The sequence below is a fragment of the Podarcis pityusensis genome (assembly GCF_964106645.2).
Source record: "Podarcis pityusensis genome assembly, chromosome: 13".
NCBI classification, from domain to species: Eukaryota; Metazoa; Chordata; class Lepidosauria; order Squamata; family Lacertidae; genus Podarcis; species Podarcis pityusensis.
In genome coordinates this window covers 40,351,949-40,378,912 of record NC_138038.1, presented here as the reverse complement: position 1 = coordinate 40,378,912, position 26,964 = coordinate 40,351,949, and the positions used below count along the sequence as shown (strand labels likewise).

General features: G+C 47.5%; 2 protein-coding genes across 4 annotated transcripts; one reads left to right on the top strand and one right to left on the bottom strand.

Moving 5' to 3' along the window:
* Window positions 1-1,412: 1,412 nt before the first annotated feature.
* On the top strand, window positions 1,413-16,583 carry STX4 (syntaxin 4). 2 transcript variants are annotated; one of them, XM_080978930.1, is made up of 11 exons: window positions 1,413-1,577; window positions 6,348-6,458; window positions 7,650-7,749; window positions 9,301-9,375; window positions 9,563-9,633; window positions 9,724-9,832; window positions 12,988-13,064; window positions 13,160-13,297; window positions 13,976-14,086; window positions 14,498-14,633; window positions 15,103-16,583. In XM_080978930.1, the coding sequence occupies exons 1-10, from the start codon at window positions 1,548-1,550 to the stop codon at window positions 14,579-14,581; spliced, it is 906 nt and encodes a 301-aa protein (XP_080835056.1). In that variant the 5' UTR covers window positions 1,413-1,547; the 3' UTR covers window positions 14,582-14,633; window positions 15,103-16,583. The 2 variants fall into 2 exon arrangements, with proteins under 2 accessions (XP_080835056.1, XP_080835057.1); XM_080978931.1 differs by lacking the exon at window positions 1,413-1,577 and adding an exon at window positions 1,737-2,901.
* Window positions 16,584-19,463: 2,880 nt separating this feature from the next.
* PRF1 (perforin 1) lies at window positions 19,464-25,510 on the bottom strand. 2 transcript variants are annotated; one of them, XM_080978904.1, is made up of 3 exons: window positions 24,721-25,510; window positions 21,822-22,391; window positions 19,464-20,753 (listed from the first exon to the last, which is right to left on the bottom strand). In XM_080978904.1, the coding sequence occupies exons 2-3, from the start codon at window positions 22,367-22,369 to the stop codon at window positions 19,634-19,636; spliced, it is 1,668 nt and encodes a 555-aa protein (XP_080835030.1). In that variant the 5' UTR covers window positions 22,370-22,391; window positions 24,721-25,510; the 3' UTR covers window positions 19,464-19,633. The 2 variants fall into 2 exon arrangements, with proteins under 2 accessions (XP_080835030.1, XP_080835031.1); XM_080978905.1 differs by lacking the exon at window positions 24,721-25,510 and adding an exon at window positions 23,173-23,249.
* Between the last annotated feature and the right edge of the window lie 1,454 nt (window positions 25,511-26,964).

Sequence of the window (26,964 nt, the reverse complement as noted above, 5' to 3'; positions counted from 1 at the left end):
GGCCAACACATTCAATGCCGGGGATCGATGGCGAAGGTAGAGCCCTGAAAGAACAATCTTCCCGGATTAATACTGCCACCCCTCCCCCCCGGCCCACAGTCCGTGACTGGTGGAGGACGGAGAAACCCGGGGGCGCCATCTCTCGTAAGGTAACAGTTACCCCTTCGCGCACCCAGGTCTCCGTCACACAAGCCAGGTCGACCCCCTGCGAGGTGAAGAAATCTCGCAGGGTAGCGGTTTTGTTGCCTATAGACCTGGCATTGCACAGCACCAGTGAAGGAGGTGAGTACTCCTTGCTCACCCTAATTAATTAATTAATAATGTTCTATAGTGGGAGCAGGGGGACATGGGTGGCACTGTGGGTTAAACCACAGAGCCTAGGACTTGCTGATCAGAAGGTCGGTGGTTCGAATCCCAGCGACGGGGTGAGCTCCCGTTGCTCGGTCCCTGCTCCTGCCAACCTAGCAGTTCGAAAGCACGTCAAAGTGCAAGTAGATAAATAGGTACCGCTCCGGAGGGAAGGTAAACGGCGTTTTCGTGTGCACTGCTCTGGTTCACCAGAAGTGGCTTAGTCATGCTGGCCACATGACCCGGAAGCTGTACGCCGGCTCCCTCGGCCAATAAAGTGAGATGAGCGCTGCAACCCCAGAGTCAGTCACGACTGGGCCTAATGGTCAGGGGTCCCTTTACCTTTAAAGGTGGTGATGTGTGAGGAAAGACTAGCATTTTCCATAGGTGAGAAGGGGAACCTGTTGCCTATTGGCCCGTTTTAATTCATTTAAAATTTGTGCGAAATTTAAATAGTCTGTATCCCAAAACTGGCGGTTATATTAAAAACAAATTCGGAGCTGCACATTCCAAATCATTTCCACACGACACTACTTTTTTAGCAAAGGACTACTGTATTGAGTATTGGCCAGAATTAGTGGGACACTCTACACATACATGTAGCTCTATGGTTCTCAATGACAGCCGATGTCCAGCCGATGAAAAACGACATCCGGTAGACGCAGATGAACTTCCGGCAGCGGCCATATTGAAGTCAAGAAAGGAATATTCATTATGGCCGTCCCAAGTCGCCGCCTCCTCCTGTTGCTTTTTAAAAAAAATAAAAATCCTCCGTTGTAAAGATTCCGAATGACAGAAAAAAACGGGTCCCGGGTAGACTCTGTAATAGCAATAAACATACTAAATCAATCCCTGGTGTCTGCCTTCCTCTTCCGTTGCTTCTCCACTAGCTGAGGGGTTGAGGTTGAAAACCGCCATGTCGAGCGGCGGGGCCAGAAGGCGCATGCGCAGTACGAGCTAGGTGGCGACAGAGCGTGTTTCTCTCTCCCCCCCCCCCCTTCTTTTTGCCTCTCAAGCAACCTACCCGCGAGGAAGAAAGAGGCGGGGGAGGGGGAGGCGGCGGCGAAGGAAGAGGAGGAGGGACCTCCAGCGCGCGTGCGCAGTCTCCTCCTGCCCCTCCATTCTAATTCCCCCCTCCTCCCCCGCGCCCCTTCGTCCCCGGGAGTGCGAAAAAGAAAAAAAAGGAGGGGGAAGCAGCTATGAGGGACCGAACGGACGAGATCAGAGGGGTGAGAATCCTCGCGCGGCTGGCCACGCCCACAACGGTCGCCTTTGCTCCTCCCCTTTCCGTGCCTCCTTTGCGCCCCACGCTCTCCCCCCGCGCGCCGCTTTCCCCTCGCCTTTTATAGGCTCTCTCTGCCCTCCTCGTCCTCCCCCCCCCCGCAGTCCCTTTTGCTCTTCTCATCCCCCCTAAACCTCACCCCAAATTTTAGGTCTCCTAAACCTCACCCCAAATTTGGCCCCTCGACCTCTGAAGGCCGATTTCCACCTCCCCTCACTGACCCCGACGGCATCGAGGGGCCCCATTGCTCCCCCCCCCCGCAGGGTGTCAGGTGCGCACCTCCCCCACCCCAAAAACACAGCCAGGAGTTGCCATTTTCGTTTCTGTTATTCGCTGTCTGGATTTCATAAATTTCAAACTTCCCCTCCCCTTGACAGTCAAAAGCTTTCCTTTCCAAATGCGCGTTTTAGTCCCAGGCTCCTGTGGGGGGCGCTGTTTTCCGTCCCTCCCTCCCGTGATCATGGTCTCCCACTTTCCTACTCGCCACCCACAACCCCCAGCCCAGTTCTGGGTTTGTTTATCTGCTCTCTTCATCCCTGTATCCTCCTCCTCCTGCTGCCTCCAGTTATTTCCCCTTCTCTGTCACCCTCATTATTCCATCCACTCTTTGGATTGCCCTCCTGAGAGTATCCTCATCTCTGCCCTCCCTTTTCCATAGTCTGCCTCCCAGCATTTTTATATTTCTTCCCTGCACCCCATTTGTCCTCACACTGTGCTCCTTTCGTCCCCCATATTCACGTAACACTCCCTTGTCCCTTCTTGCATTGGTTCCCTCTTCACTCGTCTTCTCATTTGCTCTCTTCATAGGCTTTCTCTTAGCTACTACTCCACCCCAATGTTTTAGTGGAAACACCATGGAAAGGAGTTGGGGTAGAGCACATTAGGGCCCCAGGAATTTCCAGAGATCAAAAGAAGTTGGAGATGTTAACTCATTTGGGCAAGGCAATATTGCACACCAAAGCGATACCCAGCCCCAAATAATGCCACTGGATGTTGCATTGGTCTTTCGTCTTGGGAGGCAGCAACTGGTGGTGGATAGTGCCAGACTTTTGGTTGGGAAAATGTGTAAAATCCAGTTCAGCCATGCATCTTACCAGGTGACCTTAGGTTGTCAACTCTTAGCCTTTTGGACCTCATAGGATCATTGTGGCTGCTGCCCTGACATCCTTGGAGGAAGGGTAGGATAGAAATATTATAAAAGAACCAGAATGTAAATGATGTTACATTAGGAAGTTACATTTGGGACTCACTTGTTACAAGATTCCAAAATGGTAAGTGGTTTGAGAGGGAGAGATAGAGGGACCAAGTTTGATTCTGTCTCAGGGTTTGAACAATGTTTGCAGATGGCTTAATGCAAAAGTCACCTTCCACTTAGTTATGCATTACATTTAAGATGCTTTTTGGTGTCAGCAAACAACACTATGGCTGTATTCCCGTTGCCTTTCTTGTCTGCCAGAATGCTTCAGCTCCTGTGTATAAACATGAAATTTCTAGGCTTTGCTTTTTTAAGATTTCAGTATCTCTGCCCTGACCGTTTGTCCCTTTGTCTCTCCATCTTTATCAGTAGCGAGAAAATACAGATTTAGGAAACATATTACTGACTTCTCATGTCAGTTTCAGATGTTTGTCGTTCTTACTAGAAAGGAAACCAGGGTGGTTTCACACTAATATACAAAATAGCTGCTAGTTTTGTTTTTTCCTTTCAAGTCCGTTGTCAAATTTGACACAGGAAGGGAGTGAGCTGGCACATCTGCGCCATGCACAATGGTGTATTCCAATTAAGCAGGGGCTGAATCATAATCTGTGGTTAAAGTTTAATTGGCTAAAGCTTGCGGCCCTAATTAAAGAGTAGTAATGTTCCTACTACCTATATAGATTACTTTGATAAAGAAGATTGTTGGCCTTTGAAAGCTTATGCCACAATTAAATGAATTAGTTTTAAAGATGCCACCATAGTTCTTCTGGAGTCATCTACTTTTTGGAATATATAGTTGGTTCTTTTCATAACAGTTCTGTTTGAGAAAGTGTCTCACAAGCAGGATTATCTTTATTCTTTTTTTAAAAAAGCAAACTAAATGGACTTCTGCACAAAGGTAATTCAAATGACAATGCTGTCACTGCCTTGTAACTACAGTGCAGCATTAGAAAGAGCTTCAGCCAGCATGGATCTCTAGCACAGGAGAGTGCACATTTGCATAAATATTTTGCATGAAATAGAGGGCATGGAATTATGGAGGGTGCTGAAGCCCTGTCCCCAGCTGCTAGAAACTTTGATCAACCATTGTTTGGCTATTGACATTTCACCTGGTGTTGAACATGTACATTCAAGCATTTCTTATCAACCATGAGAGCTAGAAACTAGCTAGTGATGTTGTGCTTTTAAAGTTTATTCAAATGAAAGGTTTTTTGGAACTGGATTCTATACCCTAGGTCACATTCTTGAGGTTTGATTTGCTCTCACAGAACCCTGGCCCATATGCATATTACTAATAAGACCTGTGTTGTGCATCTTCTCAACTGGGGGCAAAAGTTGCCATTGCTACTGACACAAAGAAATTTGAGGTCCAAGTGAGCTGGAGCAGAATTCAGCCAAAGTACACAGAGGCACATCCCAGCCCCGCTGGTTCAGGTTTTCATCCCAAATCCTTCATGAGTAGTACAGTGGTACCTCGGGTTACATACGCTTCAGGTTACATATGCTTCAGGTTATAGACTCCGCTAACCCAGAAATAGTACCTCGGGTTAAGAACTTTGCTTCAGGATGAGAACAGAAATCATCTCCGGTGGCAGCAGGAGGCCCCATTAGCTAAAGTGGTGCTTCAGGTTAAGAACAGTTTCAGGTTAAGAACAGACCTCCGGAACAAATTACCGTATTTTTTGCTCTATAAGATGCACCAGACCACAAGACGCACCTAGTTTTTGGAGGAGGAAAACAAGAAAAAAAAATATTCTGAATCTCAGAAGCCAGAACAGCAAGAGGGATCGCTGCACAGTGAAAGCAGCAAGCCCTCTTGCTGTTCAGGCTTCTGTGATAGCTGCACAGCCTGCATTCACTCCATAAGACGCACACACATTTCCCCTTACTTTTTAGGAGGGAAAAAGTGAGTCTTATAGAGCAAAAAATACGGTAAGTACTTAACCTGAGGTACCACTGTATGTGTCATAGCCAATTTCCAATCTAGGAGCAAAACACATTTTTTTTGTTATGTTGAATTAAAGACTGAGGCAAGAGTGTTCTCCAACAGAGGAAGCCCTCAGTGTCCAACTTGTCTTCCATGTTTCCCAGTTACAGATTTTTCTCACTTTTGTACAAGATTACATGTTTAAAAATTGGTCAGATTTATTGTGCAGCAAAATGTAGTGACCAGGTTGGCATCCACACAGTGAAATGTGTGTTACATTATATGCAGTGTTTGAAACTCTCATTGTTCTAGGCCAGGGGTCTGCAACCCACGGCTCCGGAGCCGCATGTGGCTCTTTTACACCTTTGCCGTGGCTCCGGGGCGGATACTAGCGAGGGGAGGTGCATTGTGCGCCCCGACACTCCCCACTGTGGCGGGCGCTGTACTGGCTGTGACGTCGCATGGGGGCGGTGCGTGCATTAGTCACGCACCGTCCCGACGTCACCTTCCCGCTCGCTGTCAGATCGGAGGGCAGTGGCGCGCATGCAGGTCTACGACTGCGAGGAGGAAGATGACGTCCCTGTTTTGGACCCCCGGTAGGCCAATGGTTTTGCGGCTCCCAGTTTTTTTTCCTTCGGAAACGGGTCCAAGTGGCTCTTTTTGTCTTAAAGGTTGCAGACCCCTGTTCTAGGCGCATCTTGCGACAAGGAATTTCATTAGTGCAAGCAGTTTCTGAGCTCTGGGCGTAGTACTGCGCCTAAGATTTCAGATTAAAACTGCAGAGTGGAAGGAAAGGAGGACCTTTTTCTGCCTCCGCACTTCTAGCTACTCACTGGAGAAGAGACCCTCCTAAGAATATTAAGGGGGTGGGCAGGAGAAGGACTAGGCCATGTGAAAAATGAACATAAAATTTTAGCTGCAGTTCACTCATATTCAGCTTTGTATCCTTGTTATAAAAAGTGCGCCTAGACATTCCGTTGTTGCACCCATAATCTAGGTTTAAGGTACCATTTAACTCCTAGCTTTCATATCTCAGTTTCTAACACTGGTTATATGTCTACAACGTTGTTATGCATCTCATCCAGCAATAGATGCAGGTACCCGATCTACATGCCAGTTTTCCACATGCAGTTATGGCCAGATGAATATCCAGTGCCAATTGCACATCTTCTCACAGATGCCCATAGCTCTCAAAAGTTCTGTATTAGTCTAAGAGTACAACAGTGTGTGTTGATAGAGAATAGGGAGAAAAACTGAATACACAAGACAGTTTAGTCTGTTCTTCTTCACAGCTGACTGGTGCCAAGTCAGCCTTTTAAGCAACCATGAAATGTTAGATTCTATTCACTTTTAGAACATGTGTCTTCTGTACTATGCAAAATGGAATGAAAATATTGTTTGAAAATAGTGGTTTTAAATTGTTAGCTGATTTGGAAGTTGATTTGGATAGAAATGTTTGTAAATGAATGAAAATGAATCTTGTCTAAGAGCAGTGTGGGATTTTTTGTCTGTGTTTCCCCCCTGTCATCTGCAACACGTGTGCAGTGAGGGCTTTGGAGCATCTGATCTCTTCCCTCTACATCTCTCTTTAACAGAAGGATGTCGACTCGGACTGTGAAGAGACTGAACTCGATACTCTGGTCCCACAGCCAGGATCAGCAAGACCCAATGGCTCTCCAGATCCAACTGACGAATTCTTCCGAACGGTACCACAATCTTTCTTTCTAAGCATGTGCGGAGTTGACTTGAAAACTATCTTCCTTTGTGTGTGTGTGTGTGTGTGTGTGTGTGTGTGTGCATTGGCGGGACACGCATAAGCCTGTCCCATCCCGCATCTACCAACGTCCCACCCGCTTCTGGTGCCAAAAATGGCATCTATCAGCATGATCATCTTTGTTTTCACTATCCCATGGAAACTCTTCCACAATCACTTGACTTTTTTTCTTGCTACAGTTGCTATTGCATGCTATTGGTTTGTTGCTATAATGTGTCAGAGGAGTTGGAGATCTTCTGGCTGCACATCTGAAGAACAATAAGACCGTGCTTACCTCCCTGCCCTCCTTTCCTTATGTTAAGCTCTGGAGACCATCCTCCAGCTGCCACCACCCAATGAGGTGAGGCAGGTGGCAACAGGAGAAAGAGAGAGCACCTTCGCTTTGGTGGTGCCCTGGCTGTGGAAGATTTGCCCATTGCCTGCCTTGTTATTTTTCCAGTGCCGGGCAAAAAACTTCTATTTTCCCAATCATTTCATAGTTTCATTCCCCCTGAAATTGGTTTTATGCTGAATTTCTGTTGTTTTTATATATCATGCAGTTTTAATGTTCCTGTTTTTATGAATAGTATTTTATTTTTAATGTGCTGTGAGCTGTATGGGAGGAAATGTTTTAAATAAAATAAGAGGAGATAATTTGAATTCTGGCATCCGTGAACAGTTTTTGGTAAGCTGCATCTGCATCAGTATTGCCTGCACACAGTAGTGTTTTTGTGTGATTTTTTGAGGGTGCAAATCACTTGAGCATTTTCTAGAACCCTATGTAGCAGACACATTATGCTTTCTGCTTATGTAAATAGATCTAGTCAGCCAGTTCCCTGTGCTGGTGGCTTGTAGTTATACGCAGTGAGATATGAGTGGGTTTCATACTATGGAGATACCTCTTCATTGGCAACCCGCTTAATTGATGGAGATTTGAGGGTCATTGACAATGAAAAGGAAATGTCTTTCTTCTTCTTCTTCTTCTGGGGTGTTATCATTAACCACCCCCAAAGAAAAGTGGGAAAGGGGAGGGTAGGAGACTGACAGCACTTCTATAACTGAATGTTGCTCCAAGATGAGGTCAGGGTTCAGCTGGTTAGAATTGACTCCTTCTCATCATATCATTTTTTTATTGCCTTCTCAGACACGTGGGATCCGTGAAGCCTTGAAGACTCTGGGAAGCAAAGTAAAAGATCTAGAGAAACATCAAACTACCATTTTGGCCACACCCCTCCCTGAGGATAGTAAGTTTGCAGTGGGGGAATGCGGGTGGTGAAGTAGAAGATATGGGCTGGGGGAAAACTGGACAAAGAAGCTCTTGGAGGTAAGTGGCCAAGAAAAGTTGGAGAAAATGGTAAAATTTAGGGGCAGAGTTTAGTGGTATTTAAATTTCATGATTTAAAGTGGTGCAAAATTAGAATTACCTTGTTGCAAAGAGCACATTGCTGTTTACTCCTAGCAGCCTCATATTTTGCTTTTCTTATGAATTATAGTTTGAAAATATTCCGTGTACCGTATTGATTCAAAATGAAATCCAGTTGTATCTAAACAAAAACCTGCTTCTTGGTTTCAATTGCCATCATGCAAAAATTGGGTATGATATTTTAAGAGGTGTCCAAATGCATAGAAATTAAGCAAATTTCCAAAATATAATTGATGTATACCCCCACCTTTCTTCTGTGGAACTCATGTTAATGTACATAGTATTCCTAGGCAGCCTCCAATCAAAGCACTGACCAGACTAGACCTGATTAGGTTTAGCAAGGATACTGCATTATCTGCCTTCAGGCCAGATTATGGATTGTGACAGTTTATACTGTCCCATCAGTGTGTGCATGAGCACAGTAGACAGATTCATGCTTCAAAGTTGCTTACAGCCTGAAATAGACAGCAAGGGAACAATAGTAGGATGGAAAGGCAGACAAGGGTAGGAAGGAGTGAATAGGGGCAAATGCTATTCTGCATTGTTAAAAACTTGGTTAAATTAGGAATGAGGATTCAGATGGGTGGTTCAACCGTCAGTTCCCAGTCAAGAGATTTAGCTGCACAGTGCCAATTTTTAGAACATTAGAAAACCAGAGGGGGGTGGCAATGAAATACATTGTAAGCAGGCTTGAGAACTTTGATTGGCAGAATAGAAGTACTCTAAAGTAAATAAGAGGAAAAGCCAAAGTCCATGCACACAGGAGAAGGGGTGAGCAGAGAGTTGAATGAGCAGATGTTGTGCCAAGTTCACGTTCAGAGAAGAAGGGCCCTCTTGAAGAGGGCAGCAGGGGAAATGGGTGGAGTTGTTGCTGGGATATGTTGAAGAACAAAAGCTGAAAGATAGCAGAGCAAGACCATGGATAGCTTTAAAAGTAAAGGCAAAGGTTTTGTTCTATATATACAGGTAGAATGGACTGGAAAGCCAGTGAAAGGATCAGAAGATAGGCATCAGTGTGGTCAGAGAAACAGGATAAATGAGTAATATTGACAAAGGAGTTTTGCATTGAGGTGAGGAGACTTGAGGTTGTAGTTCAGGTGGAAGCATGGAGCTTTAGCCAAAGCAATATGGAGAAACAGCCATTTTTGCAGTGTTCTTCAAGAAGAAATTATTTGGCCTAGCAGTGGATTGAATGCGGGCAGAACAACTGTAGTCCGTGTTCCCTTCAGTTGACCAAATGGCCTGCGGGAAAGGGATGTGGCAAAGAAGCACCTACATACATAACACCTTAGCAAAAGCCGCATGCAAATGTCATCTAATTCTTCTCTGGCACAATCCCAGCTGTTGACTTTTTAACCTTGGTGTTTTCTAGGCATGAAGCAAGACCTGCAAAAGCTACGTGAGGAAATCAAGGAGCTGGCAAAAGACATTCGGACCCGCCTGAAAAGTGAGTGTGGGAGGAGGATTGGGCCTTAATGCATAAAAGGGAAGAGTGCTGGATGTCGGACCTCCTAGCTTCTGCTCTCCATCTTTGTCTGTGTGCTCATTGTACTGAAACCAGGAGGAGTCCTTCTCTCTGTCCCCGGTAGAAAGTGGCATGGCTTGATTGTAGCCCTGTTTATTTTTTAATATAGAAATTGAGCCCAAGAAGGATGGGGAAGATGAGAACAAAAACTCCATCAACGTTCGTATGAAGAGAACCCAGGTCAGATGCGGCCCAGCTAGCTCGCTTGGGTGCTGGTGAGGAGGCGGCCACAGAAGTGTCCTTAACCCTTTCTTTCCATTTCTGCCTCAGCATGGGATCCTGTCCCAACAGTTCTTGGACCTGATCAACCAGTGCAATGCAACACAGTCTGACTACCGAGACAAGAATCTGGAGCGCATCAGGAGACAGCTGCAGATCAGTGAGTGTCTGCTCTTTCTTCCCACTGGCTCCAGAGATGACTGCATTTCAGTGCCAAATCAGCAATCTCGGTTGCTGCAAGGTTCCTACTTACTAGAGTCGCCCAGAAGTCATGGGAACAAGTCATGGTGCCAGCCCTAAGGTAGCTGGGAAGATTGTGATTTGCCCAAAGTGATCTGGGTTGCCTGGTGGCTAAGATGAGTATCCTAAGCTTGGACATGGTGCCCTATTCTTATCACAACGCTGCTGTTAGGGATGTCCCAGAAACGCATGAGCTGTTGTGTTTGTTATGCTGGTCAGGGACACGTGGGTTTTATGTCTTTGCAATCTCTCTGTATAAGTGGATTCCGGCAGTTTTGTTGATTTTGTTTATAAAGCAAGTTCCTAGATCTTAGGAAGTGGGCATTGAAAACATGTAAACTGTGCATGGTGCAGGGCCCAGCAACGTTTCCACTGGTCAGATGATGTGTCTTTAAGGCCTGTTCTTTACACTTCTATCTTTCCATCGGCTAGCAGAAGTGGAAAACATTCAAAATAAACAAGCATGCAAACTTGATTTGCATTGCACATTTTAGATGCAGAGTCATTTTACAGAGCAGAAGATACGTTACATTGGCTTTAAAAAGAGAAAGCCTGTGACCATGGCACAGGCAACTTCCAAGCTCATAACTGCTGTTTTTTGCACACTTTCTTTCCCATCCACGCAAGTGTGTGTTCAGGCCCGTGCTCCTGAGAAAGACAAGCGGAACTGAGCAGTTCAAGGATACAGCTGCAGTGCTTCCTAGCATGGTGAAGTCTGCCCAAGTTGTCTTATCAGAGTGACTTCAGGCTGTAGCCAGATGAGGCTTTCATTTTTGCCCCTGTGTGTTTGCAGGCATGTCTCTGGCCCAAAAGCAAGCTCTTTATGCTTTGGAGAAAATGACTATGCATATTGGTCTTGAGAGCACTTCTTTGTGGAGCCTAGGCTCAACTACCACGCTGCACAGGGACTATTAAAATTTCCAAAACTTGGGACACAGGGCAGGGGAGCACTGGCAACATTACTAGTTTGGGGGAAGTTGAGAACACTGGTGGTCTTTGTGAGGAGGAGATTTGTCCCATTTCCTCCCTTCTGTGACTAATTTCAGGTACAGGGTTAGCAAAGCAGCGGACAAACAGCTGCCGGTAATGAGATGCGTTGTAGGTTGTGAATTGGGAAGGCATGGGGCCCAGAAGAGGAGGGTAGATAAGATGCGCATTTTTAAAAAATCAGTACTAGGAGACCTGGTTTTGCTAAAGTCTGGCTGTCTTCCAACAGGCAAGTTTTTCTTCCTGAAGCAGTTTCAAAGGTATCCTGTTGTGTGGGGTGGTGGTGGGGAAGGGTTAGTACAACCCTGGCTCCTAACTGAACCCTCCACCTCGCAGGTATTGTAAAATCTTGAAAGCCCTTTTGCCTTCAAACTGTTTTATATATATATATAAAGCTTCAGTGACTTGCTGCTACTTGTACGTGGGCCAAGTCATCTTCCTGTGGAGACGGATAGCGTCTGTCTGCTGTCCTCTAAAGGAAGATGACCTTGAAAGGCAGAAGAGTTGGAAGGGTAAGCTGCACAAAGCACACTTGGCCTGGGGTTTCACAGCCAATTGAGGGGAGGGAATGGGAGGAAGGTTTTCCAGCATTCCTTTCATTTCAGATAGACCAGATCACACAAATGAAAACGTTGTCTGAAATTCCTGATGTGAAGGTTCTCCTAGTCTCCAACAGCAAATAAAGATGGTTTGTCAAGAAATATCCTTTAATCCAGCTGCCCCATCCTTCAGATGAATTTGAAAGCTAAAAGAGGTATCAATTGTGCAGAGTGCTGAATAGGAGTAGGGGCAGCTGGAAGATCCCCATTCTGAAATCTCTCACAGGAGTGTTTGTGATGCTAAGATTTAATAACAATCTTCAGGAAAGCGTGAGCTGTATCAGGGATCCCCCTTAACAATTTTCTAGTGAATGTGCACCAAAGGCATCACTAATATTTAAGCAGGGCTTGAAACAAACTCTGAAGAGCTGGGTCCTCACTACCAGCCCTGTGGAAGGAGGTGTGAAGGCAGTGTGGGAAGAAGTGTGAACTCTTACCCTGGAAGCCCCCAAGCCTGCCCTACTCCAGTGTTCTGCCTGCAGAGAGTAGGCAGTTTCATATTTCACCATAAAACATTCTGTATCTCACTGTAGAGGGGGAAAGCTTGCAAATATGTGAACAGTTCTTGCAAAAAAGCTTAGGAGCTAGAGAGGCACTTTCAGGACAGCCTTTAATAACTGGTCAGTGATGGCCCATCCCTCAGCATTAGCCCAATCCCTCCTTGTAAAGTCTAGATTTTGGTTTGGTCCTCACCACCAGTGTCTACGGTGTCTCATTTCATCTATACTCGACTTTAACATAAAGCTGAGGCAAAAATCTAAATATAGCGGGGGAAAGGGAAGAGAGGATACCAGACTGTCTAACAAGATTAGTGTTTTTCCAGAGCTCCACAAAACCTTGGTAGCTTTATTTTTATTTATAAATGTACATTCTCTTTCTACTGAATCATATCCACAGTGGGTTTTGTTAAAGTTGCGTTAATCTTTTAGTTCAGGATTGCGCTAAGGCTGCAATCCTGTATACATTTACCTGGGAATAAGCCCCACTGAGCTCACTGGGAATTATTTCTGAGCCAGCATGCATAGGATTGCACTGTAATAAATGAAGGAAGATTTAATGCTTTTTAGGCCTGTTGATGTGGAATCAGTTCCCTGAAGGTAAAAAGTTTTGAAAACCTCCTCAGTAACCTAGAATAAAGCAAAGCAAATATTTAAACCAGCATTGAAGAATGCAGCATGTTGGAGTTTAGAGCACGAAATGTCAAGCCCCTGACAGTAGACTTCAGGCAGAGAGATTCACCTCCCTTCAGCTAGGCATTACATCATGACAGAAGGCTTTGTGGCACCACAACCGAGTAACAAGCACAGTGGTGCTGTGTGGCCCTTGAGTTCCAATTTTGGAGGTGTGTGGGATTTAGTGCCTTTAGACAGGAGGGGTAGTGAAAGGGTTCAAGGTAGGCTGCTGAGCGTGAGGGAGTCTGGCTTTGCTTCTTATTTTGGGCAGGAAACCTTGCTTTGCTGCTGAGCCTGCTTTCTTCATTCCCCTGCAGCTAACAGCGGGGCAGTTTCCGATGAAGAGCTGGACCAGATGCTGGAGAGTGGTCAGACGGAGGTGTTTGTTTCCAATGTGAGTACCAGAAGGCGAGGCCTTTGGAGGGCATCAGGTAGAAAAGAGGGCCTGGGCCCTCGGCTAACTTATCCGGCCGCACTTGCTCCCTGCAGATCATGAAGGACACGCAAGTGACGAAGCAGGCTCTGAACGAAATCGAGACACGGCACAGTGAAATCCTCAAGCTGGAGCGCAGCATCCAGGAACTCCATGAAATGTTCCTGTACCTGGCCACTGAAGTGGAGCTGCAGGTATGGCAGTGAGGGAGGAGAAAGAAGGTACTCGGGATCCAGGTGCTCTTGGGAATACAGGAAGCTGCCTTAAGCCAAGTTAGACCATTGGTCCAACTAGCTCGGCGTTCTCTACACTGACTGGCAACAGACACATGTCGTTCTCAGCCCTACCGGAAGATACAGGTGCTGTCTGCAGGCACCGAGTCCTTCCTCACTCTTCCTTCCCTGGTGGGAAGGGGTCAACTCACAATTCCATCTTGTTTCTGCTTTGGCTTCTTACCAGCCTTCAAGCTCCTTTCTGTCACTCTTCTTGCCAAGTACACTTCCCATCCGTGCCTCCTAGGAGTTTTTACACAGATTTAATATGGGCTTAGTTATTATGATGAGGTTGCTAGAATTTAAGGAGGTGTTCTCACCTTTCTTTTTTTCCTGGCCTGTACTGGATGATTTCTTATGTACTCTCACTGTTTTGTTTGACCTTGTTCTCTCTCTCTATCCCTAGTGGCCCCATGCAGACCCAGACCCACCTCTTCCCTACCCAGGGGAAGCTTCTTTGCCCCCCTCACATATTTTCCCTGGCCACCCGCCCTTGCCCCAGCGCTAGTTGTCTGTTGTCTCTTCTTCCCACCCCACACCTCTCCCATTCAAGTCAGAGGTTTCTTCATACCTCATCCCCACCCCTTTGACTGCATTTAGGGAGAGATGATTGACAGGATAGAGAAGAACATCCTGGATTCAGAGGACTACGTCAAGAAAGGACAGGTCCACCTCCATATGGCTCAAGAGAACCAAAAGAAAGCTCGCAAGGTAAATTGACTGTGTTTGATGGAGAAATTTGGGTTGCATCTCCTTTAAAATGAATAGACCTCGTTTGTATCATGCTTACATGCAACTGTGCTGTGCAAATGCCCAAAGTTGGCAACCTGGGAACATCTGCTTTGACTTAAGGAGGGAAAGCACTTGTCAAGCTTTTATTGTTCCAAATAGACGTTTGAGATGATGGGCAATGCCTGATGAAATCTTGGAAGAAGGGAGGGGAGGGGGCTTGTTGAGCAAGGCTTCCCGTGACTGACGTGTTTTGGTGCTGTGTCAGAGTGCCTTTTTCTTCCTCCCTGTGGCTAGCAGATGAACGAAAAATATAGCAGGAGCTGAGAGCTCTCTCCCTGGCCATCTGCCTTAACACCTTTTTTGCCTGTTTTCTGCTTTGGGGCTCTGCAGAAGAAGTTCATGATTGCCATCTGCCTGACAGTCACGGTGCTCATCATCGTCGTCATCATTGGTGTATCCATTGCAGTTGGCTAGGAGGGCTCCCAGGTCTGCCTCTCCCTTCGTGCTGCGTTGCTGGAGCCCGATGGTGCGTATAGGGGACAAAGATGCGAGGAACGGTTGCACGTTTGAGGGGAGAGGCATGGTCAACATCTGGGCTTCTAGAGGCTCATGCTCAGAGGTGCCTTATCTCATGCCAAGGCAGGTTCTTCCCTCTGGGTTACAAGAGGCTTGCTGTAACTACAGTGCACTTTTGCAACAGTCTCTTGCTGCTGTTATATATGGGTGGAGCGTAGTCATTTCCAGCTCTTTCTGACCTGGTCTGCACCACATGACAGAGCTAGAGGTGCTGCCTGCAACTAGTGATGGCTGAGGAATAAGTCACTGCATCTCAAATGCCTTATGCCTCTTGCAATGGCACCTAGACAGGCTTGGTAGGAGGAGGAAGTGGTGGGAGAGCTATTTTGCTAGGTGAAGGGCTTCAGTTGGGAACTGCAGTGAAGAGTTCTGACTCTGCCCTTTCCTTTCTTGTGAATTTTGGAATTTTCCCTCCTCAGGGCTCCATCTCTGGCTTCATCATGGTTCTGGAACGTCTGCCCTCTCCTGGGAGGCCTTTGCACTGATAGATGGCTGGAGGAGATGCATCCTGCCTTTCGCCCAGTCCTGAAAGCACATGCTGCCTATGGCTGCCTCCTTTCCTGTTGCCCAGAAACAAGAAGCCCCTGATTTCCCTGCATCCAAAATGGTTTCCAGATGCCTGTAACTCTCAAGATCTATTCTAGAGCAAAGTCTCTGCTGCGTTTATTTTGGACCTCCTAGTTTGTTTTGTTTCGTGGCTTGCATTTGGGTCCTGTGTTTCTCCCCCAATGCATTCTGTGGCCTTGACCCACAAGCAAATGGCCAGTTCCTGTCTTGGCCTCCTCCTCAACAGTATCTTCCCTTGCAATGAATTCTAGATGGCTCCTCTTCTTGAGGAACCCCAATTCTCCCATTCTGATCATGACAGCTATGAGTTTTCCTTACCCTTTTTGTCGTTCCTGCCTTCTAAAATCTCCTCTGCCTGTCGTAGTTCTTTATCATGCATCTTGCTACAAGCCATGTCAGTTTTTTAAAGCTTCTCCCTTATCACACAGTATATTGTACATCTTTAAAGGGGACAAATGGATATTGTACAGAACTTGGTGGTGATATGTCTGGTCTTTCATACCCACACACACAACACTGTTAGATGTGCCTATGAGGGAAGCAGCATGCAGCTCTGTTAATTTTTTCTAACCTACTGCCTTCGTCCTGACCTTGTTTGTTGGATTTTTAGAGGCCTTTAGTAAGTACATGGGGCCTGTTTCAGCTGAAGCAAAGGGCAGTAAGCCAAGACCTCTGGGTTCACATGGCTAAAATGCCTTTTATTGGTTTCTACCAAGCTGTTTGCCTCCTGCTTTCAGTTTTAAAGTTGGCCTTTTTCCCCTGCCTCCTTCATCTGTGTGGCCCTCCTCCCAGCCGCCATGTCCCTGGTGCCTTAGGGGTTGTGTGCTCACAGCCCTTCTGAGCCCTCTGTATTATCTTAATCTTTTCTTTGGGTCTCTTTTCTCTCTTTGTACAATGAAATGAGAGATATTCCCAGTGCCAACCTAAAAAAGTATTGGGACTAAACCACACGAACAATATTTTTTGCTCCCTCAGGAAACCCGATCACAGGCCTCGAATTAGCCACCTGGAAAGCTTGCCCAAGGGGCCAGGGGGAATCAAGATCTTGAAAGGAGGGTTATAGGAAGGAGTAGGAGTCAGAGCCCCTTGGGTTTGTCTGTCTGCAAATCTAGCTGAAATGGGTTGGGAAATCATGGAGAAAATGGAAGCCAGGACCTTTTGGCCTTGTTCCTGAAAATTTGATATTTTTCTACTTTGGAAAAAGAGGACTTGTCCAGATCAAAGCATTTAGCAAACTGTTCCAGTTGCCTTGGAGATTGAATGTAAAGAAAAGAAAAGCAGCCTGCCTCAAATTATTTTGTAATATAAAAATAAAAGCACTTTCTAGAATGTCTGCAAAGTTGTGGTTTCATTGTTGTCCCCAATGCGAGAAGCTCCTTCCCCCCATTCTGTCAGTCTTGGATGCCTTTGACTGAACCTGGAGGAAGAGGCTGTGGGAATAACTTGGCAAGGAGTAAGAGTTACGCTTGCATGTACGCTTGAAACCTTTAGTTTTATTAATGCGTCACATATTCCAGGCCTTAGCTGTGAAGTTGTGGAACTTCTGAGACCCTGGAACAAGTTAATTCCAGTTTGACACCTCTCTGCTTGTTTTCATTTTAGCTGTTGTCTCACCCCACAGAAGAAGCCATAGTTTCAGTAGTGATTCATTGCCACCCTCCTGCTTCTCTTGTAAATGGTAGCCAGCTATGAGTGTGCTTCGCTCCTGGGGCACAGGCAGGAGAGGATACTTCGAGGGTTCTTTCTTGAAGAGGGGTCTCAAACTGCATTTTAAAGTATCACCCCAAGGTACAACTTTAAATGCCTCTTCCCAATGTAATTCAAGAGCCATTTTAGAGAGCAGCAGTTTTACACTGCTGTGTTCCCCAGAAAGCACCTTGAGCGTGAAGGGAAGATAAACATAGCTAGATACAATCTGCGAAGGAGCCTTGGTTGTGACTAGCAATCTGCATTCCCCCTTCTCATTTTTACATGCTCACAATGGGAAACACCAGGTTCTACACAGAGGACCCCTCGGACCCAGCAAAGCAATATCACCTTAGTTGCTAACAAACACTTCTTGGCTGAGAAAGATTGAATCCAAAGATACATTCTGAGATAGGGTAGGGAGGAACTTGATGAAAGCATATTCCCCGAACCAGTAATGAAAAGGAACAAAGCAATTTTTTCCCCTCCTGTGCTACTGAAGAGTGTGTTACTTGGCTTCTAACCATAGCTTTTTTTTCTGGAGGTACACATACCCCTAGACATTTTGTGAATCTAGGTTTGGCCTCATTGAGGGGGAGTATTTCAATATGAGTAGGAAAATGAGAGTACCCCTAAACATTTTTTTAGAAAGAAAAAAAAAGTACTGCTTCTTAACTATTGGAAACTGGCGCTTCCCAATATCAGCTACTTAATTTTGAGAACTGACTGCTCCTTATGTGGATGGGTTGAGGGGAGAGCTCTTAATAGAAATAGCTAGGACTTTATGTTGGCCAGTAGGGGGCACCATGTCCTTTTTCTTAACTAAATCAAGGAAGGTATATATATATAGGCTTACAAAGAAATTGTCTTTTATTTGGTGCACTAAAAGAACTTTGAGTTCAGTCATTCTCTGTAAAGTGTAGCATTGGACATAAGCATCCTGAGAACTTCAGCATTTACACACACAGAGACCTGCAAGTTCTAAATGATCACATATTTTAAAAAGTCAATAAGCAGAACAAATTGTCTGTGTAGCGTCCCTTGCGTCCAAGCATAGAGAGAAAATCTGGTCTGAGAAGGAGAGAAGCTTGAGTCTCCTGTCAGCTTCTTCCTCCCCCCACCCCACTGCCCTCCCAATTACTTTAAGGTTTCTTTCTACTTGTTTCTTCCGTGGTAAGATCTGACGTATATTGCTTTCTGCCTCTCTTGCCACTTCCTGCCTCAGCCTCTTACTGAAAAACTGTGGTGTGGGGGGCTAAATTGTGATGTGGACCGTGTGGTCTTTTTGACATTTGTGGCTGAATATTTGATACAGCGATTTCAAAGAAGATGCAACATGCTTTTCCAGTTGAGATGTAATGTGCTTTCTTGTCAGTCTAATCACTTTTATAACATAAAATATTGTGTGTGAGAGAGACAGAGAGAGAGGTTTGCTGTCCTGCCAAGCATATACAGTGGTACCTCAGGTTAAGTACTTAATTCATTCCGGAGGTCTGTTCTTAACCTGAAACTGTTCTTAACCTGAAGCACCACTTTAGGTAATGGGGCCACCTGCTGCCGCTGCGCCGCCAGAGCACGATTTCTGTTCTTATCCTGAAGCAAATTTCTTAACCTGAAGCACTATTTCTCAGTTAGCAGAGTCTGTAACCTGAAGCGTATGTAACCTGAAGCGTATGTAACCCGAGGTACCACTGAAAACTAGCCCAGAGACTTATCCCTGCCCTGAAGCAGTTCAAATCGCCTTCATTTTGCAGAACATATTCTGCGCTTGCCAATCATTGCTGGTTCTAACTCCAGATAGGACTGACTGGTGATAACTCTCTAGTTTTTAACTGATCATTAGGGTTGTGTGAAATGTGTTAATTGAAGATCTGGCCTCTTTCCAAAGGGCTTTAATGCAGTGCCATTCACTAACGACTCACTTGCCAAAAGAAAAGTGTCTTGCTAGAGAAGTGGCCCTAAGATGATGCCACTTAATCTGCCACCCATCCAAACACGTATTTCGTAAGGGAGCATTTGAGTACATTAAGTCCTAATGACACTTTATAGGTTGTATTCCCTTCACATTTAGTCCTGTGCCATTAATTCATACACATGCAATAGTGAGAAGGTGCAAGCTCCCTCCCACCCCAAAGAAACCCATACCAACCTTTTCAATCTTTGCATTTCCTGTCCTATACAGTATCTATATGTCCCATCTGTTTGCGGGGGGTGCTGGGGACTGGCAAATGGCCAGAAGCGTCCATCATTAGGAATATCTTACATTTCAGGGGTATACGTGACACCCTCTCCAAAAATTGGCTCTGGCTTGGCTGACCTTGTGAGGTATTCTGTAATTATCTTAACTTATGAGTAGGCCCATTGAAGTTAACATGACACTCTTGGGCTCGTTCATTTCAGTGGGTCTTCTCTGAGCAGAACTAGCTATGGATACAACTCTAAACCTGGAATTTGGTGATTTGAATGTTAGCAAGTGAGAAGAAAGACAGATTGTGTTTTAGAGATAAGTAGCACATGCAGAAACAACTAATAATAATAAATTTATTATTTGTACCCTGTCCATCTGACTGGGTTGCTTCCAGCATATACAAAAACATAATAAAACATTGAACATTAAAAAACCGGGGTCCTCTAAGCTTGAGGGAGAAATCCATTGGGCCCCCCGTCTCAAGGAGCCCTTTGCTTGACGGTGTCCACTTAGCTATTCCATTGCAACAAGTCACCTACATAGTTCGGCTTCTGAGGGACGTAATCCAAGCAGTAGGGACCTCCTAGAAAGGGACCGCACTCCAAGTGGTATTGGAATTCCAGGCTCCCATGATTAAGGTAACATATTTCATTTTGCGGCTTCCCAGCTTGCAGGGGTTCGTCGCACGACCCCAGCAGGTCGTCATCCCATCTGTTGTCTTCGTCCCAGACCTGTACCCGCAACTTGCTGGTCTCCCCCAAGACTTGGATGTTCCCCACATCCAAGTGGACCTTCCATTCTGGGTTGTCGTTGTTCCATATGGTGGGAGTGCGCATCTCCCTGCCGTTGTAGAAGACCTTGACGAAGGCGTCAGTCCGTGACCAGTAGTCTCCCCACAAGTTCCTGGCGCGCACAATCGTCACCTTCAGCTTGCCCAGGCCTCGCGCCCGTGAGCAGCACATGGCATTGGTGGTGCCGTCACTCGCGCAGACGCACGAGCAGGTGTCCCTGGCACTGCGCCGCGTCCCCGGTGGGCAGGCCTGGGAGCAGTTCCTCCACAGCGCCCGTTCTCTCACGTACTCGCTTACCGCCTGCCGCAAACCCTCTCTCTTGGGGTCCCCCTTGGTCACCAAGGTGTGGATGGGCATCAGGGAGTAGGAGACCAAACCAGGGACGGATTTGAGGCTTTCCAACCAGTCCTTGAAGGGCTCTGTGCTCTGCCCGTCGCAGAAGAGCACGTCCGCCTGGCTGTTCCCACCCACAATCTCCGTCTGCCGCTCGCTGTACGTCTGGTGGAAAGAGCCCTTGAAATTCCTCTTCTTCTTCAGCTCCTCACACTTCTGGAAGGCGGCGTTCATCTTGACTTTGCTGAGGCTGGCGGCGGCCTCCAGGCTGAGGCAATCCTTGACCTCGTCCGTGGTCGCCCCGTCCAGTGTTGCCTCGCACACCCGCACAGCCGTCACGTCCCTCACGCGGCCCCCCAAGTGAATCTGCTGTATGAAATGGGTCCCGTAGGTTTGGATCAGCTGGCGGTATTCCAGCCGGGAGTCAGGCTGGTACTTTTTGGGAAGGGTCTTCACGGCGTATTTGAAATGGCTGCTCTGCGGCAAGTGATGCCCAAGGCGGAAGCTGCAGGGGAAAGGAGGAGGTTATTCAGGGAGCTCCCAGGCAGTCACTGTTTTCCGGTGGGCACTGATGGATTGCAGGCTGGCAAAATTGGGGTGGGGCAAGTTAGGTTGATCTGGAATTCTTGTGGAACAAAACCATTCCCCCCTCTCCCCGCTCACAAATTGGACAAATAGGAGTGTGGGGTAGCAATTGCTTAAATGTGGCTTCTTGATTTGATTGGCCTGCTTCCAGGCCATGCAGTCGACCCCTCCCACCCATAAGGCAAGGTGAGGAGACTGCCTTAGGCGGCAGGATCCACAGGGCCAGCAGATCCAGCTTCCAAGGAATGCATCACTTATGGTCGCGGCAGCGATGGTTGCAAAGGGCTCCTTGGAGGCTGGATCTGCTGCCTCCTCCAGTTGCTACTTCTACAGGGGTCTCTTGGTGAACAGGAGGCGCTGCTGGTCTCTTCCCACCCCAGGGAGGAAATGGTGGGCGCTGCCCTTTGAGATCTCCTGGGCTCTGCACATGGGCATAGCCAAGGGGGGGGGGCAGGGAGGGGCAGCTGCCCCCCAATCAATAAAAATACATAGCAAACTGAGGTTCACCCCCTAACAAAAATCCTGGCTACGCCCCTGGCTCTGCACCCATCCGGCTTGATTCAGAGCAGGCCCCTTTCCCCAAAGACCTTTGATTCCCACTTCCAGGACTTATTTTCAGCCTGAGCTCACTGGAGCTCATCTCTGGCACCTTTCAGGTGGGTGCTGTTTCCATTCTAAGAGAGCAAGGGTGAGCTCCGACACCTCTTTTTCTAGAAAGGCAGCACTGTCCACTTCCGCCATTGGGTAAATGATTTGATTCCCTCCCTTGTTCCCAATGTAGATCTTCACTCACCCCAAATGGAGGGGTGCTGTTTTGTGGTTTGCCTCGGGTGTTGAAATGTCTCGGGCTGGCGCTGCCTCCCAGATCTACATTTCCCGGCGCCCTTAAATCAGCACGAAAAGCCAGCTACGGCCCTTCGGCCTTTCTCCCTGTCTGCCCCCAAGCCATTCCTCTACCCTGCCTTCCCCCATTCCCTGCCTTCGTCACCTGTAGTGGGAGCAGGAGACCTCATGGCTCGCAAAACTGTACTTGTCCTGAGAGCTCTTCTCCCGGCTGAATTCGGCCATCTTGGAGTGGGATCCTGCCAGAGCCACCTGGGCCAGGGCCTGGGGCTTCACCTCCACCTCCAGCCCTGCCTTCCAGTCGTTCTTCACGTCGGATCCTTCTGCCAGGACCAGAGAGATGCCAGACTCCTGCACAGAGGAATGCACGCTCCTTTGGCACGAGGTTTTGGCTTCCCAGTCGACGGCAGCCACCGGGAGCCTCTGGAGCGGCTTCCCCTCCAGCAGGGGGTTCTGGCACAAGGTGCAGCTCCCATCCGGCCTCTGCCACTGGTTCATATCCAGGACCTTTGCCCCTTTCTTCTCCAGAGTGGTGATGTCGATGCCCTCGCCGGCCAAGCTGTGCCCAGGGACGAAGTCCTTGTGTTCCAGGCATTCATCCTCCGTGGCCTTGTGGCATTGCGGGGAGACGCTGAGGAAGAGGAGGAAGAGGAAGAGGAGAGGCACAGAGGACGCAGGGCTCGCTTTCAGCATGGCCGCCCTCTGGGAAGACACCCTGCAACGAGAAAGGAACTGATAACTCGGATCGTCCTGGGATGCGCTGCATGCTTGAAGTTAGTCCATTGCAATGTGGGAAGGAGTGATTCTGAGGAAGGGCTTTGAGGCACTGGCTGCAAACTCACTACCAGGCTAAGTTCAAGGATTTAGTGTACAAAAACCCTATACAATGGGGGACCGGTATACCTGATTTCACCCATGATATACCCAAGTTGTCACTGCACTCTGCAGATACCGTCTCATCAGGAGGTCTGCTCTGTGTGCTCTCAGAATCAGACACTTCGTGTGGCAGCGTTGCCCTTTGGAACTCCTCGCTACTGCCTATCAGGCAAAATCTATGGTCTTGTCAGTGCCTATTAAACAGCTTCATTTTCCAACTTTCAAGTGCAGAAACTTTCACCCTGTTTCTGCATTCCATCTACATCTGTATTAAACTTTCTCGCACGTGTCCTTATTGTGCTTCACGAGGGTGTATATGAGAAGTGGTTTGTGTGAAGTTGGAGCCAGTGTGGTGTTGTGGTTTGAGCGCTGGACAAGGAGCCAAAAACCCGAGTTTGAATCCCCACTCAGCCACGAAGTTCGACCTTGGGGAGGTCTTAATCTCTCTGCCTAGCCTACCTCACAGGGTTGTTGAGAGGATAACCTGGGGAAAGGGAGAACCATACAAATGTAATAAAATAACTAAACAATAGGTGATTAACCTGTGGCCTTGAGGTGTTGTTGGACTCCACATCCCATTAGTCCTGGCTATATTTCTGGAAAAAGGTGCCGCAACTCACCATAAACGTCTTCCTTGTTCTCTTAGAATGGCAATGGCGCCCACCTGAGAGATTCCGGAACTGAGTTCCAATGGGTTCCCACTGAAAAAAAAGCCGTGTGTGTGTGTGTGTGTGTGTGTTTGTGTGTGTGAGCTCAGCAACTTCACAGCCCTCTTTTCCTTAGGATGCAAAACCTCTCGGCTAACGTGTTTTAGGGTGTTTTTGGGGGGTGGGGTGGGCAGAGTCCTCAAAGTTCTTAGTTGCAATAAATGCTTGGAACCAGACTTTGCTGGATTTGGCAAAAAGTGCCACAATTCAGGCCAGGCCAGTTTTTCTGTGATAGGAGACCCCTGTCAGAGGAGCCGTCCCAGTCGTTAACTTGACAAAAGGCAGGAAGAGCAGTCATTGAGAGGAACGAAAGGTGTGGGTGTGATGTCACAAGAAGGTTTTGGGGCCTTTGGCAGGAGGCTTGGAATAGCTGGGAACAAAGGCCAGAGCAAATTTGACAGGAGATGCACTGGACTCCTGCACTGCACTGCTGTGGGGAACAAGCCCCTCTTGAGATGACCATGCTGTAAGATCTGGACTTTCTCCACGAGGACTGAAGGTGTAAATAGGTGAATAAATTATATTTCTTAAAACTGCGACAGCCTCCGCTATATCTTGATTCTCAATGGAACACAGACCAGAATATTGCCACAGCTCAGCAGGGACTGGAGGTGGCTTCCAACTTTGGCAAGAAACGTTTCTTGAATTTGATTGCTGAAATGTGTATGTTTGCCAGACTCTGGGACTGAGAATCTTCTTGTGTCTAGATGCTACAAGCTACTTGGAGTTTAGGATTGGAGCTGTAAGTGGGCAGCACACTCATATGAGGTTTAGGAGAGGCTCGGAGAGAATGCAGGCTGCCTTTACACTCTGAGTAAACCACAAAGGGGCACGTTGAAGAAGCCATTGCTTGAGTGCATCCCAGGTTCCCTCCAATTTGGGATTGCAGGAGTAAAGGGGGGGGGGGGCGGCAGCAACTACCGGAAACTAGGGCTGTTGTGTTGCAGTGGGGCAATGAAGGGGACGTGAGAGGCTTTTCTTGGGCACACCCCACACCCTCCAACATTTCTCCAATGAAAATAGGGACGTCCCATTCCATAATGACAATTCTACTAGTTATACCCCACACATCTTACTGGGTTTCCCCAGCCACTCTGGGCAGCTTCCAACATAGGTAAAAACATAATAAAACATTTTTAAAAACTTCCCTATACAGGATTGCCTTCATGATTGCTTGGGGGTCGGGTAACTCCAAACCCTTCAAAAAAATTCCAGTGAGAATAGGGACATCCCACCATACCATCCAACAGTTCTCAAATGAAAATAGGGACATTCTACGGAAAAGCGGGACATTCCAGGATCAAATCAGAAACCAGGACGGTTTCTCTAAATCAGGGGTGTCCCTGGAAAATAGGGACACCTGGGGCGTCTGCACTCCCAGGTCAAGCAAAGAAAGTCAACAAATAATGGAGGCTACTGATCCAACTTCCTTTCTTCTAATATCCACCCACAAATACCTACCTTCAGAAGGAGAAGGAAAGTCAGCGTGTCGGCTGGTGGGTCCGTGTGTTGCTCGACTGGGGCTGGTGTCTGCATGCGCATGTATCTGTCTCCCAGAGACAGGATGTCACAGTTTAGAAAGGGGAAAAAGAAACCTAACCTCAGATGTGACAAGAGTCATTGATCACAAGGCGGCTGAGAAAAGGAGAGCAGGTGGGATTCTGAGGTCGACACTCATCACAAGCCGTTGTGTGTGGGTTAGGAGGTGGGTTGGTTGCTAAAGGAACATTGCAAGTTGGGGGAGAAGGACATCAACATTTACACCTCTGCTAATTTATTTATTCTTATTTGTTGCATTGCTTTTGTCTCATCCTCCCTGTAAGCAGCTCTGGGTGTCTGCACCACCTCGTTCTCCCCAACAGCAGCCCTGTGAAATAGGCTAGGCTGAGAGAGAACATGAATGGCTCAAACCCACCTCATGTCCAAGTGGGGATTTTAAACTTTGGTCTCTTGAGTCCTGTTCTGATAAACACTAGCCACAGAAAATGTGAGAGAGAACAAAATGCCTTGCAAAAATGACTGTGTTTGCTCACCTTGAGGCTCTTTCTAGTCACCACAGGCGAACAGCTATTTTCAAGGCTGAATTGAACATTTCTGGGTGTATTTCCCTGACCATAGGACACAGGGAGGGAAGGAGAGAAGTGATGTAGCCCACAGTTAACAGTTTCTGCTTTGCATGCAAAAGTTCCCAGGTTCAAGTTTTTAATGTTTGATGTTATATTATGCATTTATATGTATTGGAAGCAGCCCAGAGTGGCTGAGACAACCCAGCCAGATATGTGGGGAATAGTAGTAGTAGTAGTTTTGCTCAAGAGGCACACTGAGGGGGGAACCCAAATCTCATTTGGGGCCAGCCAAGCCTCTTGTTCTGGCCTCTAAATCTCTTTTTGGGCCACCACCCCTCTCTCCAGGCCGCCACCACCACCACCCCAGCCCTGTGTGGCTGTATACATAAACTATGACAGAAAGTGGGAGGGGTATGTTTGTTGCTCACTTTTATCCCAGGCCCCACCCAGCACTGGGACATGGCCCTCAGGAGGTTGCCCAGAAGGGAATGTGGCTCTTGGGATGCAAGTTTCCTAGCCAATGGAGAACATTATACTTGATCAGACTGCAGCAGCAAACACCAGCATTTTATATTATCCTTTTAGCTGGAGTTGCTGGGGATTAAGCACGACAGGGAAGCTGCCTCTTACTGGTCCACTTAGCTTAGTACTGGCAACAGGGAACCTCTTTGGGGATGCCCGAGGTTGAATCTTGGAGCTTCTGTCTGCAAAGACTGAGCTCTGCTGAGGCTAAAGACAACCTTGCCAGGTCATTCTGCAGGAGAGAGAAAAGTCCTGGTGTTGTTGGACTACAACTCCCATCATCCTTCACCCTGGACCACGCGGGTGGGGACTGAAGGTATCCAATGGCAGCTGGAGGGCTGCACCCTGTCGCATCCTCCTGGGTGCAGAGCAGGGGCAGCCAGGGTCCCCCAATGGCCCACCGGCCCCAATGAGCATGGCCAATGATCTGGGGTGATGGGAGTTGTAGTCCTGGAGGGGGCTACATTGGCCACCTCTGGCCCAAAGAGTTGAGGGTTTGGAACGGAGGTCAGGGCCCTGGAACCTTTCTAATCTGCCTTTCTACAGGCAAAGGCTGCACACCTTTAATATCTGCTAAGACTAAGTGAAGGGGCGTGGGTGGCACTGTGTGTTAAACCACAGAGCCTAGGACTTGCCGATCAGAAGGTCGACGGTTCGAATCCCCGTGACGGGGTGAGCTCCCGTTGCTTGGTCCCTGCTCCTGCCCACCTAGCAGTTCAAAAGCCCATCAAAGTGCAAGTAGATAAATAGGTACTGCTCAGGCGGGAAGGTAAATAGCGTTTCCGTGCGCTGCTCTGGTTCACCAGAAGCGGCTTAGTCCTGCTGGCCACATGACCCGGAAGCTGTACGCCGGCTCCCTCAGCCAATAAAGCGAGATGAGCGCCGCAACCCCAGAGTCGGCCACGACTGGACCTAATGGTCAGGGATCCCTTTACCTTTACGACTAAGTGAACATTCAATAGATGGAGCTGCTCCTACCGCAGAGAAGTATTGCTGGGGGAAGCGGAGAGGTTTAAGGCACATATTTTGCATGGAGTTCTGTCCCACATTCAGTGGGGAGCTGCTGCCTGTTGAAGCAGAGACTGGTCAGACTGGCAGAGCATGTGTTTGGCATGCA